A 20,808-nucleotide genomic window follows, 5' to 3' on the forward strand; every position below is an offset into this window, starting at 1 on the left:
ATAGGAGAAACCTGACGTCCACACAGGAGATAGCCCAAGGATAAATAAATCAAGAATCAAGTAGATTGATTCCAAAGAAAACATTTCTTTGATTCTAAGTAGACTTTTCAGAGAAATTTTTTTTTTCAAAAACTATTGTCTAAAACAATTCTCATCGTCTTTTAGTTTTTAGAGATCAAGAGAGAGAGAGTTGTTTTGTTTTTTTATTTAAAACATAAAAGAGAGCTTAGTGGGCGGTTACTCCACCATCCACAACATACAGTTTCATAGTCCACAGTTGTGCAGCTACAAATTTATTTTTATATATATTTTATATATATCCATTTTTTAAAACCGATTAAAAAATAGGCTAACATAAAATAAAGTATTAAACCTTATTATGGATCTTTCTTCATTTATTTGTTTTTCGGGGTTCATCTTGGATAGATTAATTTCTTTCAAAACTACTATAGGATGTATGAAAGGAGATCAAAACCACAATGGAGAATGAAAATGAAACACCGTCAGAGCTCACCATTTCAAACTTCACTTCTCCATTAGATGCTCTAGACCATTAATTTTGTTATTGATGCACTTTTGAATTTTAAATATAGTATTAAATATGGAATTTTAGTACTTTTTATGTATGTTATTCAACTTTGTTGTATTTTTATTAGAACTTTGGATGGACTATGTTAATTTTACTACGAATATATTTTTTAGTTATAAATAATCCAAACTAATTAATAGGAAAAATAAAACAAAAAATTAGTAAATAGTGTCATTTGTGATATATATTTTTGAGACATAATTTTACAATATAAAATTTAACTAAAGCACTGTAATTTTCTGAGATAGATTTTATGATTGAATAAACTATCACTGATATTAACAATGGGCTTAATGGGAAAATTTACATTGCAAGCATTGCCGTTATTTTGACGATATTAGCTATGAAAGCCAATGTTATTAGCCACAGATTTTATTCATCCAATACTTAGCTGTGGATTTTATTTTTTGTAAATATTTTACTATCGTAATGAAAAATTTCGTCCCTAATAGCCTATGAAAAAAAACATGAGAACAAGAATTTACCTTAAGATAAAGAATATAAATAGTGAACAAAAATCAAGAGAGAAAATACTATTGTGAAAACTAGATAGAGCAAACATAAAATAGAATAAAGAAAGTCAAGAGACTATGGTGAATTCTAATAAAAGGTGAATGTGATTATTTTTTAATTTTGAGAATAATAATAAAAAAAAGAATGAACTTGCAATAATAGTTAGTGAAAGAAAGTAGAAGGAATGGAGAAAGTTAGAAGCTCAGGAAAACCGAAAAGAGAGAAAAAAAAAAAAAAGGAGAATGTTGAAGTCCTCAAAGAAGTTTGTAAATACTTTAGTTTATTATAATTTATTATTTATCATTAAGAAATTAAATGAAAAAAAAATATTATGAAAGATTACACATGAAAAATATGACTATCATATACTATATGAAATAATAAATTTATAGTACTAAAGCACACGGTACTAATTTATTATTTTAATAATTAATTATTCATTTATTTTATATTATATTTGGTTAAAGATTTGTATGAAAGGAAGACTGGTAAGGAAGCATATTTCAAAAATTGAAATTTCAATATTGAGAGTAGAAGACGTTATATATTTTAACTTTTTGGAGTTGACTATTAATAGTTATAAGGAAAAAGAAAATAATAAACATTAGTAATTAATTAAAAAATTAATTTATTAGTCTAATTCTAGAAATATATTTTCTTTAAGTGGAACGTTCTAGATCATTCATGCGACTATATTTTTCTAAAAAAAAAAATTACCTAAACGAAAAGCATTACAATCAAAGGATAAAATAGAATTAAAATTAAAAAAAAAGTTTAATTAGTTTTTAAAATATATTTTACCGTTACGAACCTAATTATATTTTATATTTTATTTTTATTTTTCTTTTATTAAATTAGTATCTAATAATAATATATTAAGTTTGAGGAAAAATCTATAGTATTTAAGAGAGATATGAATTATAATTAAAGTAGTTAAGTTTGAGTTGGCGAAAACTTAATAATAATATATTAAGTTTGAGGGAGAATCTATAGCTGCAATGCCATAAATCTTTCCTTCTTGTGTAGACCTTCTCTTCTTTTGATTAATGGTAGCCATGGAGACATAAGTTCAGTTTGATTCCAAAAATATCAAATTAATTTTTTAATTTGATTTGTTAATTACTCTAAAATTACAATAAATCCTTTTTATTATAAAAATTTTACTTAATAAATAATATATCGATTAAATATTAATAGATACATATTTAAATTTAAATTAATAAAATTCTATGGATAAGGATAATTTCCTTTAATTACAACCACAAATGACGGGTTATTTGCGTAATTATGCCAAAAGCAGCGGACCAGTCGCCTTGTACGACATTGGACCAGTTTGAATGACTCTCAACTTTTGAACAAAATAGGACTATAAAAAACCGTAAAAATTGGGACAGCCACCGAGCCACCACGCTCACCATATCAGTAGCCGCAGAGACAGGGTAAAGTTCCCCTGTGTCTCAGACCACCATAAAATATACTTCTCTTTGTTTTTATTTTTAATTTTCCTCTCACTCTCTCTCCCTATGCATTTTTTTAGGAAAAGCAGACTTTGATTCAGCTCTTAGCTAGCTGTACAAAAGCCTCTTAGTTACCGACTCTTGAAAGATCTGCACATCTCTCTCTCTCTCCGGCAACTCTGTTTATCCGAGTTAAAGACGGCTTGACAGAGAGAGCCTAACGCTGGATCTCTATCTATAATAAGCTTATACTGCATATAATTCAGGTTAGTTTCCTTTTTTTTTTTTTTAATTTTTTTTTGTGGTTTGATTTCGAATGGATTTTCGATTTTTTCACTTTGTTCCGCTACTTTTGATTCCTCAGATCCGTCGGTTTTAGATTCTTGAATTGTAGTTTCGTTGTCGTTTCGTATTGTTCTGTTTTGGTTGCTGAGATAGAATTTCGATGTTTGAATCTTAGATTTATTGCATAGTCTAACTGTGATTTCTATGATTGTTTTGGTTACTTGTGGTAAGCTCAGAATGATGAAATCTTTAGGCTTTTATTCGCTTTTGAATTAGAGGATTATTCAGTTTCATGTTGATTATTTGTTTATTTAGTGTGGTTTTAACATCAATTTTAGCTTCTGTTGTAGGTTTCTCTTTGTTTTTATGGATTGTGAGTTTTTTTTTTCGTATGTCTTTTTGAAGCAGGCAGTGGAATGGCGAATCGAGTGAAAGAAGACGAGAAGAATGAAAGAATAATTCGGGGACTTTTGAAACTTCCCGAGAATCGTAGGTGCATTAACTGTAACAGTCTGGTGAGTGCTTTCTATGTTTTCTTGTCTGTGCTGCCTTACATGCTAGTGTCTGTTTGTTTGATAAAATTTGGAGCTTTGCGCACTTCAATCGTGAAGCTTAATCGGCCTTGGAGTTAGTTGCATTCCTATTGAAATTTCTGATTGGTGCTAGTTGAAATAATCTAAGTGCCATTGTGTTAATTTATTTATATATGTGGATAAATTGCTGAAAGGAGAAGAAATCAAGTATATGTAACTGGAATCAACTATGGATGACTTAGCTATTGACTTCTTGACTTCTTGGATCTATTTAAAGTAAATATTCAGTTGTGATAAAAGGTTTCCTCATTACTGCATAAGCTTCATAAAGTGGTAAATTTATAGGAGATCGAAGATTGAACAACCTTTTGATGTTATATACTTCCTTATTTACACCTTATTATTTTATTACAATTATTAATGAGGATTACAATTATTAATGAGGCGGACTTCAACAATTAATTGTATCATGATGTCTGAGATTGGATAAAGCTTTCAACAAAAAGGAAGCTTACAGTTGTACTAATTTTGGTCATGGAAGAATATCAATGGTTCTCATTTATTTCTGAAATCTTTTTTCTATTAAAGGAAAAAAAAACAATATTAAGTCAAGTTTTACTTCTTAACGTTAGACTGCATCAGGATTCTTAGACTTTAAGGTTGTACTGTGGTTGTTTGCTATACAGAGTTATTAACGGTTATGTTTTTAAGTATTGTACTACATAGATTGCAGTGATTAATTTGGTTATTTGATCAACTACATATATTTGTCCACCTATAAGAAATGTGGTTAATTTTTCTAAACTTATAGTGCAAGATACCAACAATTGGATGTGATCTTGTTTTCCTCCCTATTACAAGTGATTTGAGGCCAAATTTCTGTAGTCCTTGATCACATAATTTATTTATGGTATTTATTGGCTGAGATACTCATATATTCAAATTGTAGTGCATGTGCTACTATCTGCAGGAGAAAGCTGGCTTTTTGTTAGTTTGTTTGGTGCTAATTTATTCTTGGCTGAGCAGGGACCACAATATGTTTGCACAAATTTCTGGACATTTGTTTGCACCACCTGCAGTGGAATACAGTAAGTGAATTTTTTTACTTTTTTCTGTCCAATTTCTTGTTCAGCAGCCTCTCTCTCTCTTCTTGTCAGCAGTTGGTCTCTCTATGTTCTTTAGTTTATTTCTTGAGAAGTTTCTCCATTGTGTGTGTTTGTGGAGAGAGCTGTCAAGTTGCATGCGCTGTTATAACCCTTTGAAATTATTTGTAGTCGGGAGTTTACACACCGAGTAAAATCAGTATCAATGGCCAAATTTACTTCACAAGAAGTTATTTCTCTTCAAGAAGGAGGAAACAAGGTATGTTGCCCTTCTGCAGGTGCCTTGGATGCCTGCCTAGTGTATTCTGTGAGTTATTTATTCAGTTTCCAACTTTTAACTAACGTCTATCTTTGATTCACAGCGTGCTAGAGACATTTATCTTAAAGAATGGGATCCACAGCGTCAGTCTGCCCCTGATGGCAGGTTTTCACTAATTTATAATTGTCTTTTACTGTATATTTTAATGATGATTGCAGTTCTGATACATCTTTTCTGCTTTCAGTAATGTTGACAGGCTTCGGGACTTTATTAAACATGTATATGTGGACAGAAGATACTCTGGTGAGAGAAACTATGGAAAGCCTTCGAGTGTAAAGTTGGTAAGATCACCATTCTTGTTTTATGTTTTTGTTTTCCTTTTTTTTATATATATATTATTGTATCTGGGATTTACTTGCATGCTTTTTATTATTTCTGAATTTGATCTTAAATGATTTTGAATTCTATACTGTAATTAAATGTGTTAAATCTTCTGATTGTTGAAACATCATGAAGGGTGACAAAGAGGACTCATATCAAGGAGGGTCTCGAAGTCCACCATATGAAGATACATATGAGCGCCGCTACAGTGAAATGTCCAGTCCTGGTGGAAGAAGTGATGATAGGAATAGATATGCTTATGATGAAAGAAGAAGCCCTGGATATGATCAAGAAAGTCGACAGTATAATGATTACAGGAGAAGTCCTGCTCGTGGTGAGATAGTTAATGATTGGCGAAAGGAGGATAGATTTGGAAATGGAAGGAGAGCAGACGATCGTAGAGTATCTGAAGGAGATTCAAAGCTGGAAACAAGGTCACCTGAACCGCTGAAAGATCCAGGGGCTTCTAGTCCCCCTGTTGTGCGGCCAGTTAGAGAAATTCTGGGAGATAATGTGGTGCCGCTTCATGTAAGTGAACCTCCCAAAGCCAATGTTGTAAGAGCTGCCGATAGCTCTGCACAGACACAGGTAGAGCTTCTTTTTCATTCAGTTGCATATATAACTGCTGAACTTCTGTTCTTGACTCTTTTCTTTTTTCAGATCAACACTTCTCTTTTCAAATTTTTAAGGACTTCTTTATAGCATGTGAATCTTCATAAATTACAAACCTTCAAATGGAATTACCTAGTAACATTACAACATGCAGCTTTTTCAGTACTGGACTGATTCATGTTCCTTTTCGTTTCTTGCCACTTAATTGCCAGTTTGTTCCACATTTCTGTAATCTGAGTTAGTGTGCAGAATCTACTCAGTTTGTAAAATTTTTAGGGAACCAAACCATGAATTTCAATTTTTAAATGAACTAGACCAAAATATAATCAGGACCTGTTAAATTTAGAATGATGAATGAGTGAAGAAAATAATGCTAAAAGATTTACGATGTTTGGCTATGTACATTCACGGACACAAAACCTCAAAGGCTACATCTTTATTGAATTGAATTCTTATCACATAATACAGATGCATTCCTATTTATAATGTAGGATACGAGACATATATGGTATAATACCATAAATTAAGGCATTTTTCAACTATAATAGGAATATATCAAATTTCTATATTTTAGAAATATATAGACATATTATTCTGTCTACTTAAGAATACATATCCTATATTAAACAGGAATAACTTTCCATAATAGAACCAAATATAACTCAACTGAAATATGGATATTTAATGGTTGTTTATTGGATGTTTGGAAAACTCAATTTTCCATGTTTCATTAATCATGAACTTTAATTTTACTTGAGAGCCATAATTTTTATTCGCTGAAGTTTCTTCTCAGCATTATCAGATCATAACCTCAAAATTAACCACCAGGAAAGTTAGGAAAGTTGCTCAATGTGTACCTTCCATTAGAATCTAACTCGTGTAGGGAGTTTTAAAATCTGAAAACTGGATCAAAATTGAAAATGAATGAATATTCTCAAAAAAGAAAAAAAAAAGAATAAATAAAGCAAGAGTGAAAATGAGATTAAAAGCATAAACACAAAAGTTAAGCTGACAATGAAACTTCTTTTTCCTATTACTATCACAATAATTCCTTGCACAAAAACAAAAAAGGATTTTTATTATTTTTAATTTTATATTTTTCTTTTTTTTGGGGGGTGGCGGATATCTGTTAAAATAACCAAGGCTTGATGCCCTAACTTGAAGGTGGCTGTTTACTTTTGCTATTTGTAAATTTTTGTGCTGGTCAAGACAAACAGCTTCATTTAATCAAGACCAGTTGCTTACTCATCTCATGCATTGGTTTACACTAGGTAAGTGTTGATTTTGGTAGGCTCTGAAACTACAAGTAAAGCTGGGAGGCTGACAGTCATCTGTTACGAAATTCTACATTATTATTTTGGAAACATCATTTACTTTGCAATCTTCAGCTTGATTATTTTGTTTTTGCTAGAATGGTTATAAAGAAAAAAAGTCCAAGACATAATTTTGACCAACTAATTTTATTGGCTAACGCTAGAAAGTAGTATTTTTTGGCACATGCTTATAGTGATTTTGGTCTACCTGATTATTTGTATTCTTTATCTCTTTTTTCTCTCTCTTGTACTCACAAAAAAAGTTTAGTAGGATTTACTATGTAGCCAATTGCATCCATTGGCTCTTGAATTTTTTGATTTATTCCTTTACGCTCTCAACTTTTTGAGGAACCTTTTGCATCCCTGAACTTAATTATACCATCAGCAATGTGATGTTATACACATGCATGGAAATATGTGATTTTCTTGTATCTTTAAGACGCATTGTTTTCAGTTTTGCTGTCTTTCTTGGCAACCAAACATTGCAATCTTTCCCCACCTTCTCCATGGAGTGTGGAAACAACTCTAGCAACAATCTTCTTCATCAATGCACAAGCTAGAGAAATTAAAAACCTCACAGTGATGAAATTGCACTAACCAACATGAAAACAAAAGAGAGCAATGTAACATTGAGAATCAGAAAGCTAAAAGAGATTGAACAGAAGCTAAATTTGGGCATTGTGAGAAGAGCAAAATGAGTTTCTTTCCAAATATTTTCACTGGGGAAGTAATATTGGGGGTGGTTTTGGCTGTAGAATGAGGAGATGAGCCCTGGGGATTGTCATGATGGGCTCAGGCTGCTTCATGAATGGCAAGACATCCTTCTCAGTGCAAAATGGCATTAATGGCGGTTGTTGGTCCTCTGTCTCTTCACATGTGACAATGGCAAGGTGTTGTGTCTCTCTCTGACATTTAAATGTATCTATGCAGCATGCATGGCATTTGGAAAGGTTGGGTCTTTGCTTCTCGACAATAGAGGTGATAGAGCTGCTAGAACACTTTGCAAGCAGTGGTGGAGCACCTTGGGCTGCCTTCATGAATTGGCAGCTGGTGTAGCTCTGGATTCAACAGCGACAAGGTTGGGTCTAGTTCACTGACGTGTCATGCTACTGTGATGCTCGTTGGGGCTCTTCTTTCTCGGTGGATCTTATCCAATTCTTACTTTTGCATTATTTAGTTCAGTTCATGGAAGTGATGATGGTTGATTGGAGTGGGGGTGCAGAACTGGAGGAGTAGAAAGAGAGTGATGATAGAGAGGAAGAGGATAGAGAAGGCTATGAGAAAGGGTATAGGAGAATGTACAAGCATTTTAGAGGATGAGAGGATTTTCTTGGAGTTTATTGGGAGAAACAGAGGAAATGGAAAAAGGCCGAATGATGACATGGATGGCTGAGATTACATGAGTGATATGTGCATTGCTGCATTTGCAAAAGAGTAATACTGTGCTTAAATTATTACATTTTTTTACTTCAGGGGTATAAGAGATTCCTCAAAAAGTTGAGAGGTGTAATTGGATAAATTGAACAAGGTCAAGGGTGAAATCGTGCATCTGGCCTCTATATGGTTCTTCTGTATGCCATTTTCCTATACAAACATTTTGCATGCTTAGCACTAATTGTTGCAATTCGGTCTCTGTTGTATAAGAATGTGCATCTGGCAGTCCTTCACATTATCACCCTTTTCTAATTAGATCTTAGGGATCTTTTTCTTGCTCTCTCTAGGTTGGAGGGAAGAAATGGTCTCACATTGTTTTTGCATTTATTTGCAGAGAACTGTGTCTTCTAGCAGCGTAGGATCCACTAGTGGTAATATGACAGAAGTTAAAGTGGAGAGTACTGCAAGCTTAATTGATTTTGATGCTGATCCAGAACCACCTGTCAGTACTGCAGTTCCTCAAGCACAACAAACAATTGTGTCTCAATCCATTGCACAACCTGCAAGTACTACAAACGATAACAATTGGGCTTCTTTTGATTTTGGGCCTGCTAATAAGGCATCTCAAGCAAATGCAAATCCGCTGGAATCTGTTCTCTCACAATTGGCAGTGCCAGCATCTGTACCTGGTCAAATATCCGGAATGCCAAGTGGTTCTGGTGCTCCAGTAGCTGCATCTTTTGGCAACATAGCAAATTTACCAAATGCTACTGCTTCACCAGCTGTGTCAGCTGGGAATGCACATATATTGCCCCTCAACAGTGGTGCTACATTTTTTCATCCTGGTGGTGTTTCAACAGCTGCCCCTGGATTGGCACCTGTAATGCCTGTGAATGGTGGTCCGTCCTTTGTCAAAGTTAATGAAACAGGGCAATGGTATAGTGTGCAGCATCAGCAACCGGTTCTATTTCCTCCTAGTGGTCAGTCTACTTCTCAACAATTTGCACCACCATTTGGTGGGGCTTCAGCTAATCAGGTACAGTGGTTTTCTTGAAATTTGTATTGGATATATGTTATCATTTATATTTGTTGATGTCATTGTTTCTGGTGCCTTTTGGGCAGCCATGGAATTTATCAGTGGCGCCCAATGTGCAAGCAGCTTTGAGTAAACCATCTGCTGGAGCCCCTCAAGTTACATCTACACCTGCATTAGTGGTTGCTTCTGCTGGTGTATCACAACCATCAGCTGTAGAAGTCCAATCAAGTGGAAGAAAGGAACTGCCTGAGGTAATTGTCTTAATGCTCCTTTCTATCTATGGGGATCCATCTAATATTGCGTCAGTCTTACTGATCCTACATTGTGTGCAGGATCTTTTTGCTGCAACCTATCCATCTTTCCATGGAGCTGTTCCAGGGTGGCAAACTGGTCTACCCCGTGGTATGGGGTTCGCTATGCAATACAGCAATACTGCAGTTGTATGTTCATCAACCAGCCATAAAGAGACAATTAGTTTGTTTTGTTTTGCAGGCTTGAATGCACTGTTCCTTGTAACGTGACTTACAATTGTAAATTCGTTTATTGCAGCATATGCCTTCTTTTATCCAGCCATCCAAGTCAACAAATCCATTTGTTCTCAATGAGCCACCTCCAATGCAAGGCCATACAGTATGTGATTAGTTCATTTCTTAAATTCATTACTTGATTTCTTTGGTTTTGATTCTATCTTCCCACAATGTTTGATTTCTAGCTTTAATGACTTGGATTCCTCGTGATGCAGTTCCCTTCCATGGCATCCTTGCAAAGTGCTCTCCCAAGTATGCCGCCGTCTTCAGGCTTGCAACGCACCTCTAGTCTTGGAACTCCACCATCAGCATGGATGCCATCTCAGTCATTGCCTTATCCATCAGCACTGCCTCCTCAGCCACCTTCTTATGCATCAGCTATGCCTCCAAGTATAGTCACATTTTATGTTTTTCCTTCCAAAATCCCCATTCTTTTCCCCTTCATAAACTGTACTTCACTCTTATCATGTGCTTAATTGTGTGCTTTGAAATCTCAGGGGCATATATGGGACAAGTATCAAGTAACATGCCACTTCCTGGGTGAGTATTAATTGTGTGTTTTTGATGTATGGCTAGTACTTTACAGGCACTGATCCATCTAAAGAACATCCTTGAAATCCTAATCATTAAATATTCCACTTGAAGAATGATCCATATCTTTTATCTGCAGTTATTTAGAGTGATTTGATAATCTAATGGAAGATTTGTATATATATCTTATTCAAATTTTCTTAAAAATTTTGTCGCAGGTCTCAGGGTATAGGAGGTTTACCTACCGAGGGAGGTACTTATGGTGCCGCCAATATGGATCAACAATTGGCTGGTAGATTCTCTGCCCCTGCCGCCCCATCACCTTTCTCTTCTGTTGGAGGAAACCCTTTTGGATGAGCACGTAAAAAATGTATCGCTGTCCTGATTTAGAGGAAGCATCGACTTGTTGCATCCTCGAAATTGCTGGGTGAAAAGTTTTGGTCTGTTATTATTATACTCAGAATCATCCAGCCCTCTTAGACAATGCCCATTGTTAATGAAATTTAAGTGTCAAATGTCCATATCAGAAAATTGACTTGAGAGAGCAGTTATATAAATTAAAAGGGTAGACACCTCCATGGGGATTTAGGTTTATCTTTGTATGTGCCTATTATTTGTATTGTTCATTGGGTGATTTGTGTTGCCTACCAACCCCTGGAATTTGTATCACTTTTTGTTTGTTGCCTGCTGTCCCAGAAGTCATCCCCCATTTTTATGCATGATTTTTGTAATGTGTTCATGTTGTGGCGAGCCGTCGGAGTCTGAAAAGGGTGTGGACGAACTGCAAACAGTACAGTCTGTATGCATATATTGTTGAATATTGATTTGATTTTTCTCAGAGGACTTGCAAGTATAATTTGGTATTTGCTCCCGTGTCCATGGGTAGGTGTTACTCCAAGATTATGTTGTATTTTTGTCTCATCCCAGCCATTTTTCTTATTGAAATTGTCTACACATTGAATGCCCTGCTACTTTTTCGTTTTCTTTTCTGATTGTCCAAGGCTGTCCGCTCGCTGCGAGAACAGAACTTCCGGTGCAAAAATGCTATCCAAGTTCCGACCTGAACTGTTGAGGCTGCTTGAAATTCACCTACCTCCGAAACAAATTTTAGCGGTGGGAGACCTATCACACCCGGTAATGAACCAACGATGCTCGTAAAGGGCATAGGCCATTCAAGTACAATTTGGATGATTCATCCAATTATTAATGAACCGGCTATTTTAGTCCTATTTTCCCCCGATCTTTAACGCCTCTGGAAAGTGTCCGGTGGAATTTTTAATTAAAAAAATTACTATTTAATCTTTTATATTTAATGAAATTCACTTAATTTTAAAGAGTACAAGAAATTTATTTCTTAAAAAAGTCTCAAATAAAAATTAATTAGTTTAATTTTTATAAATTTAAAAAATTAATTAATATATTTTATTTATGGACTAAATAATAGAATATTTAAAATTTATAAAAAATTGATGAGTAGATTTTTGTAATATTTCAGTATCGTTTTAATTAATTTTTTCAATTAATATATTAATCAGTGAGTTTTATTAAATTTGAAAAATTAAATTTTTTTTTCTTTTTAATTTGTTGTGGCATCTTTCAATTTTCTATTATTATAAAAATAAACATAATTTTTTATTTTTTTTCATAGACGTAGGTTTGAGTTTCAGTCCCTAATAAAAAAAACTTTCAAGATATGTACTCTCAACTTAGGCAAAAGAAAACACCCTGTGTGGTGGAACTTGAAGCTTTCTTTATATTATCAGAAAATATTTTAAGGGGTGTCATATAAATCCATTACAATTAATTATTAATAATTAATTATTCATTCTCCACACATGGATTGCATTAAATAATTTCTTCGAGTTTATAAAGGTAATAAATAAGAATTGTAATTGAAGCTGAATAATCAAGATTCTTAGCTTCCCTTGTTAGATTCTCTCTTTTTTTTTTTTTTTTCTCTCTCGTTCTAGAAATAGGTTTACTCTTCTCCCATTCTAGGTGAGAGTTATGTATAAATAATGGCTTTTAAATTTTTTTTTTTTTTTTGATAAATTTGGTGCTGATCGCTGAGAGTTTTGGTAGATTTACTTTTGTTGATGTTTTTTTTTCCCGGTAGATGCGAAAAGAAGACGACCAAGGCTTTCCTAAAGAAGAAAGGTGCTATAGAGTCTATAAGCAGTAGATCTAGTTAACCACTAATACCAAGGCTTAGTTGAGAATGTTTTAGCCTTGTCCTCCTCTTTTCTATCTTCGTTTTTCATCTGCATATTGTCTATGTTTCTGTGTATGTTTATAATGGTGGTTCTCTTTGGTTGGGGTTTTTAGTTGCTGGTCTGTTGTGTTTCCTCTTTTTACATACATGCGGCAGGTTTTGGGCTATTCCTATCATGTTTGAATTCATTGCCTGAGTTTCTGGATATTCTTCGCTCCTTCTTATGGCGCTGCAGATGCTTGGTGGTCTAGTGGCTTTTTCGATCAATGGATGGTTGTTCTTCAATATGTAGCATATCTATTTGTTAGGTGCCCTACATCTAAAGCTCCAGCATTTCTTCCCGGTAATGGTGCTTGCATCTGTTAACCCCCTCGTCTGCAGTAGCTGCTAATCTTGTATTTTCTTTTGATCTCCAATGTAGCTTTTTTGTGTAATGAGCTTCAGCTCTATGTTTATTGTTGTAGTCATAAATCACCATTCTTTTTTTCTTGCCTTTATCAACTTGTTGATCTGATTGTTGGATTACACGCTAAATTCCTCTGAATTGATTCTTGCACACATCCATGGCTTTGTGATCCTCACAGTCACAAGAATCTCTCAACTGAATGACAGAAGGGATAATTATATCTCTGTGTATAGTGTCAAAAGAAATATCCACCCAATCAAGATTATAATAAAGCATCATTGATGGTGATGAATTTTTTTTTTTTTTTTTAAATCCAAGATACTGGGTATATATATTGAATTTGAAAAAGAAGAAAAAAAAGTTGTCTATTCAGGAAAATGGCAATAAAATTGTTGATAATGGAGAATTTTCAATCTTCTTTGTCTAGAATTCTTGTACATGGACATGTTGGTTCCTTCTGTTTTTCTATATTTTTATATGAATTTAAAAAATTAATTAATTTAGTTAAAAAATAATAAATTTTATTTTATCCATTAAATATACCCTCCATTCACATATTGTTCCATTAGAAAAATAAATAATTCATGTTATTATATTATATTTGAAATTAATGAATTGTAATTCCTAATATTTATTAAATAGTGGTATATTAGTAAACTAATAAATAAATATATATGCTGAATGAAAAAAGAAAATATTTTATTTTAACCTTCAATTTCCATGCAATCTGTGCAGCTGTTTCTTTTTTTGCCTTTCTTTTTGTCTTTTGCTCTAATGATTTTTCAATGTCCTTCAAAGAACTGTACGTAGGATTAAGATAAATAGACATTTAGAAGTAATCAAATGAAAGATGAAACCATTTATTAACAAAATTGTGGTGCCAATTACATTAACTTATGGCTATTTCCCGGTCGAAATTGTAAATCAGCGGATTTGCTTGCTAAGCTGTTTGATATTCAATGCGAAAACAAAACAAGTATCATTTATTAATATTTAATTAAGGATAAGCGCGTATTTAGTTTAAATTAAAATAATTTTTAAATTAAATTAATTTAAAAATTTTGATTTAGTTTAGTTTTATATTCTTTTTTCGTTCAATTTAATTTTGTTCAAATTTTAATTTTTAAAAATTCATGATTTTTGTTTAATTCGATTTTAGTCAAAAAAAATTGAGCATATCCAAACTGAATTGATTAATTAATAATTTTATGTCGATTTGATAATATAGAGAGATTAAATATTAACTAAAATTGAAATATTACAATTGAATCTTGAAACACTAAAAAAATGTAAAAAAATAAAAAATTTATTAAAAAGCTAATGAATCAGATCGATTTAATTTAAATTGATTTCTCTCGTAATTCAGTTTTCATAAATACTTAAATTTTCATTTTCTGTTTATTCAATTTGATACGATTTAAGAAAATTCCTTTTGCGTGACCTAGAAACAAGAAATATATAAAATAGAGAAAATGGAGTAAGGAATCTACCGAAAATGTTTCTTTAGTTTATTATTATTATTATTATTATGTGATTTTATTGATTTTTTATAATTTTATCTCTAAATTATCAGGATTTATTAACAATCCAATACCATGAGATACTATTTTAATACAAATTAAATTATAAATTCAGAAACACAGAAGTTCTTTTTTGGGTTTTTTTTAAAAACATTTCTCTATTTATTAATATGCAGGCCATAAAATAGAAATTTACATTAACCCTCCTCCTACCCTGTTTGGTGAGAGAGAGGAGTGGATTACAACTTCAAAAGAATAAATCAAAATAAATCAGATGAGTACATGTATCATAATCCTGTGTTGTTTTGTCTCCCATCTTTCAAGTGCAGTGCCATCTCTTCTGTCTGTTTGCAACTGCTTTGAATACCATATGCTCACAGAAGATGATAAGACTTGAGATGAATGTGGGGTCTTAGAATTGGATTCTTAAGTGGCTTCTGCATTTTGTCTCCACTTCAGGATGATTGGAGCTACCAGCATCCACACTGCAAATTGATTTTCTTCCATCAGTATTCAACAGAGACAAAAAAATCTTGCAAAAATCAGACCAGTTGATGAACTGGGTTAACTCAGTATCACATAGTTTAAATATATAGATTTTAGAATCAAAGTAGAGGACTAAACCGTTGAGTTCTCAAAGTAGAAAGACATATGTGCTAATTTTGATATAACTTAGGGATGAAATAGTAACTTATACAATAATATTTTACATTTTAGATTGTTACTTCATTCTGCAGACCAAACAAACCCATAATAGAAAGTACTCGAGTTTTAAAAGTAGAGAGACAAATGTGCTAATTTTGATATAACTTAGGGATGAAATGGTAATTTATGCAACAATATTTTACATTTTAGATTGTTACTTCATTCTACAGTCCAAAGATACCCAGAAAAGAAAGTACTTACAGTATACACAAACTGCAAGCCATTCATTCACTACTCTCACCCAAGTGCTTGTCCACCCCACATCAATTGTCCACCTGCACAATAGCAAGGCCTCTGTGAACTTGCTAATCACTAAACTATAGAGAAATGCGGAAAAAAAATTAATGAAATCTACTATAGAATCATTTGAATTGAATTGAATTGAATTCTAACATAAGAACGTACTTTCGGATGGCATGATGAGTGTTCCAGCCGATCAGTAGCATTGCGAAATACATAGCTCCTGTAGCAAAGACGAAGTGGAAGAAGCCATAACCATATGGAACATCATCTTCAGATTCTTTTTCACTCTTCCTGAACTGCACCAGTTGTTCAAAAGAATCATTACAATGATTATCTTTTTTCCTTATGAGAAGCAATGATGATTAGCGTTTATGGAAGTTGAGTATCAAACCTGAAAGCATTGAGAATCAATACCAGTAGAAAATGTTGCAATAACAATTGTAAGCAGTGCAACAACAAAGCTCTGCAGAAAGATTTCAGAAGAAAGTTGTCATTCTGATTGGAAAACGAAAGCTTTTTCGGACAAGCAAAATATTGTTCGTTTTAGAGATTCAGATAATTACTATAATGGTAAGCCAGTCTGTTCTTTTTGAAGCTTCAGCCTTCTTGTTGCAACTTTCACCTGCTGGTTCACTGCAAACACACAGCAAAAAGGTATCAAAATCAGTGAAGTTTTATCATGAAGATGAATCCAAGGACATTAATGACAATTGGTGAGGAAGCTATGCCTTCTAATGGCACACCAGCAGAGGAACACAACATAAAGGCCCATGAGCCCTGGAGTCAAGAATCCACCATTCACCTGTTCGAGGAAATATCTGTGAGAAACAATGCAAGAAAATGAAGGAAATGGAGGCAAAAGAGATGGGTGGATGCTTACTTTAGGGTGAAGAGAGATGCTTGTCATGAGCTGAAGGAGTACCAGTGTCCATGTGATGAAGAAAATGTTAAGGAGACAAGACGCCTCTGGTGCATACCAAATGTACATCAAAATGATCCCAACTATGCATATAACATATGCTGCTGTTGCAATTAGCATCACATGGATGTGGCTGCAATCCCAAATTTTTAACTCTTAGATTTCTTTTCATTTCATAATTTAACAACAATTCGCCCGTTTCAGAATGATCAGACTGACTTCTTTTATGTCTGTTCTTAGGCCTAAGCCTTAAGATCAATAGCAAATTAAGCAGTGAAACAGATTGGTTTCTGACTGTAGATGAGCTACTAAACAATCTTACCATCTTTCTGCTCGTTCATCAGAGAGACAACAGTCGTTGAGCCATGTGATAAAACTGATGATACTTATCAGCTGAATCAAGAGAAAGACCCTGAAAATAATTTCTCCAAAGTTAAAATTTAACATATGAACACATGTTTTCTAGTGTAAAAACAAGAGTTCATACCCAGCACCAAAATGGGCAATCTCTCCTGCAACAGAGAAAATTTCTGTCAATGAATATTTCAGTACTTGAAACAAAGGAAAAGAACAATGCTTGAGAAATCAGACATACCATAAAGCCTAATAATTGTAGAAGGAATGAAAAAGGTGAGGATAGTTAATGCAATCCACAGCACAATCTTGGCAAACCACCACCCAGAATGCCATGCATCTCTTGGGTCCCATAATTTAGAGGTACCCACAGTTGAAACAAACATTATCATGAAAAAGACCTGCTTTAGCATTAAGGGAAACACTTGGCATACATAAATATAAACTATATGAACAAAATATTGAGATTGAATGAAAAGGATACAAAGCATCCCAAGCTCACTCGCAGGACTCCTTCAGCACCTAAACAGTTGGATTTTCCGGCACAGACTCTCAGTCCTGCAACCACCACAGCACTACTTTCAAATCCAAACCAAGAAAATGGAGGTGGGTTTTTGAAGCTTACGTTCCATTTCCGACAGAGCACCATGGCCGTAGTCTCGAGCAGCCCAAGCTAGAAGATTTGCAAAGAGAAAGATCAAGGCATAAACGTATCTGGCCATCCATGGATTGCAGCCATTTCTGAATTGGCTAAACCATGAAGCGTCCTTGATTATAGCTGCATGCCTCTCACTTCTGCTACTTGTACCACACTCCATTTTTCTTCTTCAAACCAGCTCTGCTCTTCATCACAGAGTGTGAAGGAGCTTCATCTTCATATCATTTCTCCACCTGCAATGTAGATTATTATTATTAGTATTCTCAAAATCTGTCACGAGAAGAAGATCCCCATGTACTATTACCTAAACGTCAAACAAACTCAATGTTGGGTTCACATTGAACTACAATTTAAAACAAACAAGCATCCAAGAAAATAAAGAAAAGAAAAGAAACCAAACCCACGTTAGAAATTAGGACCTTCTTCTCTTGCTGGGCTGGCTGATGTCCTAAAAAAAGCCTATAAGACCTAAACAGCTAATGTTTTTTTGGGCCACTGGTGTCAATTCTAAAATCTGTAATCCTAACAAAGATCAAGTAGTTGTCTTCTCTCAGGAATAAGTTCCTATTGCACATGAAACTTATTCACTTGTCACACAAAATACATTCCTCAACAGAAATAAAGAGAAAATCTTTTCTTTTCTTTGCAGAAAAAACAACAACTCGCTTACCAGATTATCAAGATTGGCGTGCACGAGTTAACGTGTACTACAGTTAACAACTGATCTAAAGTTTCATTGTCTGAATCTTTCTGGTGAGTTCTTTAAGTTACTAGCTTTCATGGGTCACACACGCATACATGCTTCATCAACAGTGAAGAATCATTTTTTTTTTTTCTTTTTTACCAAATTTTCAACAAATACTCCTCGGGAGACGTGCAAGCAAATGATGAGTAAAGGAATCTTTCCTTCTTCTCTTTCAAATCTAATTTGCTTTTGGACGATTATATCCATTATTGCTGAGTATGCAATCAGTAATAACTGGGGGTTAGCTTGGTCATTTTCGGGTATTTTTATTTCGTTTTCCACAAAGCAGAAAAAAAAAAAAAAAAAAAGAAGAGATGGGTTGAAAGCTCCAGAAAAAAAGCAAGTTCTCCATTAATCAAACTCTCTCTTTCTCAGTTAATAATATTATATACTTGCTTTACCCTTTGTTTGGTTTCTGAGAAAAGGAAAGTACCTACAATGAAATGAAAATAAAAATATCTGAATTTTCTCTCTGTTCTAGAAACGCAGTACGAAACCAGAGTCCATAGCTCCACTTCTTGTTTTTAAGATCATCCTTGATTGCTTTCTCGAAAAAAATCTTGGATCAATCGAGAAACAAAACTGATGAATCTCATACTATTCATTTTTTTAGGAATAAAAAAAAAATCTTTCACACTAATAAGTAATTCAAATTCCTACCCACTGATCATACATTTCAGTTTCAAACAAAACCCAAAAAAGACATAATAAAGAAACAGAGCAAAAAACAATCAATGCCAATTCCAACAGTTGAAAAAAACAGAGAAAGAAACGAATGTACCTCAAGAACTAGAGCTCTAGATCTCTACAAGCAATGTCTCTGCACAGCCCAAGAACGCAGAGGCCAGAAACAGAGTGTGTGTCTCTGTGTGTGTTTCTGGTTTCTTGAAACAAGCTGAAAACAGAGAAGAAGAGATTTTGCTCGTATTCTTCAGAGATGGGTTTTCTTTTGTCTCTTTTAAACCCTTATTTTCCGTTCTCATCACAGTGAAAGAAAGAGAGAAAATGACATAGATAGCGGTTGCTTTTGGGAGCTCTTTTTTCTCCCTTTTCTTTTTGTTTTTCCTTCGCTTTCTTCCTTTTTCTCGCCGTAAGCTTCCGGTTCATCTACACATCTTATCTTAAAAGAGAATATTATCTCCATTAATTACATAAGCTTTACTTCATTATTCACTTGCTTGTTTATAGTAATCATACTGATTTTCGACGTAGATCAGATAAAACCCACAAATATAATGTATGGTTTATCAGATGAAACATCGATTTCTCACTCAAAGAATCAAAAAATTCAACCTTTTTTCAATGAAACTGAGTGGAAAGCTGACATGGGTTGATTGATTTATTGCTGTAAAATTCAAAAATGGTTTGGTTTTTGGAAGAACTGTTAGATCCATGCGGCGTATATTTAGCTGACTGCGATTGCTCTTGATTTTAAAAACGGCTAGTGGTTCCAGAATATCAAATTATTCATATTAATTTTACAGTGTAACAATTTAATTAAAGCCTAAATCTTGACACAATTAGCAAATTTTCTGAAATTTGTTAAACGTTTATTTAATTTTTGACTTGTTTTGGCAATTTAGGAATTATTTTTGTCAAATCTTAAATTATCAAAATTAAAAATAATAGTTCAAAATTTATATTAAAAAAAAAACAGATTTATTTTGATGTTTTTGATATTTAGAGAGAAATAGAATTCATGAGGGTGTATGTAAATTTAATTTGAGTGGTTATGGATTTCTCTTTATTTATTTTTTCTTGCTTTTTTATTTTATTATCAAGTGATATATAACCACTGCTGCTATAGTGTATTTATTTTTGTCACGCAGATTTAAATGTATGGTATGTCCTTTCTCATCAGGCAAATATGCCTCTTCAAACGATTATTTAATTTCCTTTCGGCGCACATATTAACGGGTCCATGGCGATATTGGGTCTACTCTCCTTCTCTCTATCACAGTGTTAGATTCTCCTTTGATGGATATGAGTCTTGGATCAATTCGGTTTAGTCTAGTCACGGGCTAGAAGCGCTAATTAGTCAGTCTACTTAATGAATTCTGTTAAGTTTTGAACTTGTTTTGTTCTTTAGAGACTGAACTCGGCCGAAATACCAGCAAGTCAGCAGTCATCACATTCTATCAACCATACTCAACAATTAAAACGAATAAATTTTCCGTTTTTAAAAATTTTAAATAAATATTTTACTTTCACAGTATTTACAAAACACAAATTGCTATAATTTTTGTCATAGTTGATTTCAATTCATACACAATTTTTAAAACTTTATAGTTCTGAAAATAACTCTAAATTTACTATAAAAAAGCCTTATTTGGCTCAAAATATTCTATTTGGTTGAAAGTATATTTTCTAGAAATTTATTTCTTAAAACATATGTGTAAATATATTTAATATATAAATTAAGAAATTACAAATTAAGTTTATCTATAAGTTATAAAATATAATAATATCTATTATATAAAATGATATTATTTTTAAAATTTTTTATAAAATATTAATAATATGATTAATTTAT

The 20,808-nt window shown here is 33.2% G+C and overlaps 2 protein-coding genes across 5 annotated transcripts; one reads left to right on the plus strand and one right to left on the minus strand.

The window, feature by feature from the left end:
• Nucleotides 1-2,517: 2,517 nt before the first annotated feature.
• On the plus strand, nucleotides 2,518-11,351 carry LOC110603613 (probable ADP-ribosylation factor GTPase-activating protein AGD14). Of its 2 annotated transcripts, none has more exons than XM_021741407.2 (15): nucleotides 2,518-2,541; nucleotides 2,640-2,825; nucleotides 3,250-3,359; nucleotides 4,404-4,465; nucleotides 4,652-4,739; nucleotides 4,843-4,904; nucleotides 4,984-5,080; nucleotides 5,256-5,708; nucleotides 8,814-9,455; nucleotides 9,542-9,706; nucleotides 9,788-9,895; nucleotides 10,005-10,085; nucleotides 10,198-10,372; nucleotides 10,480-10,522; nucleotides 10,732-11,351. In XM_021741407.2, exons 3-15 carry the CDS (start codon nucleotides 3,261-3,263, stop codon nucleotides 10,868-10,870), a joined length of 2,214 nt encoding a protein of 737 aa, XP_021597099.1. In that variant the 5' UTR covers nucleotides 2,518-2,541; nucleotides 2,640-2,825; nucleotides 3,250-3,260; the 3' UTR covers nucleotides 10,871-11,351. The 2 variants fall into 2 exon arrangements, with proteins under 2 accessions (XP_021597099.1, XP_021597097.1); XM_021741405.2 differs by having other exon boundaries at nucleotides 3,253-3,359.
• A 3,447-nt stretch (nucleotides 11,352-14,798) lies between these two features.
• Nucleotides 14,799-19,565, minus strand: LOC110603124 (probable serine incorporator). 3 transcript variants are annotated; one of them, XM_021740809.2, is made up of 13 exons: nucleotides 19,057-19,565; nucleotides 17,498-17,763; nucleotides 17,357-17,430; nucleotides 17,114-17,273; nucleotides 17,006-17,030; nucleotides 16,841-16,930; nucleotides 16,480-16,651; nucleotides 16,328-16,401; nucleotides 16,163-16,232; nucleotides 15,991-16,062; nucleotides 15,762-15,895; nucleotides 15,558-15,631; nucleotides 14,799-15,136 (listed from the first exon to the last, which is right to left on the minus strand). In XM_021740809.2, exons 2-13 carry the CDS (start codon nucleotides 17,688-17,690, stop codon nucleotides 15,078-15,080), a joined length of 1,197 nt encoding a protein of 398 aa, XP_021596501.1. In that variant the 5' UTR covers nucleotides 17,691-17,763; nucleotides 19,057-19,565; the 3' UTR covers nucleotides 14,799-15,077. The 3 variants fall into 3 exon arrangements, with proteins under 3 accessions (XP_021596501.1, XP_021596502.1, XP_021596504.1); XM_021740810.2 differs by lacking the exon at nucleotides 19,057-19,565 and adding an exon at nucleotides 18,201-18,480; XM_021740812.2 differs by lacking the exon at nucleotides 19,057-19,565 and adding an exon at nucleotides 17,935-18,176.
• Nucleotides 19,566-20,808: the final 1,243 nt, after the last annotated feature.

This window comes from Manihot esculenta, chromosome 16, assembly GCF_001659605.2.
Source record: "Manihot esculenta cultivar AM560-2 chromosome 16, M.esculenta_v8, whole genome shotgun sequence".
Taxonomy (NCBI): Eukaryota; Viridiplantae; Streptophyta; class Magnoliopsida; order Malpighiales; family Euphorbiaceae; genus Manihot; species Manihot esculenta.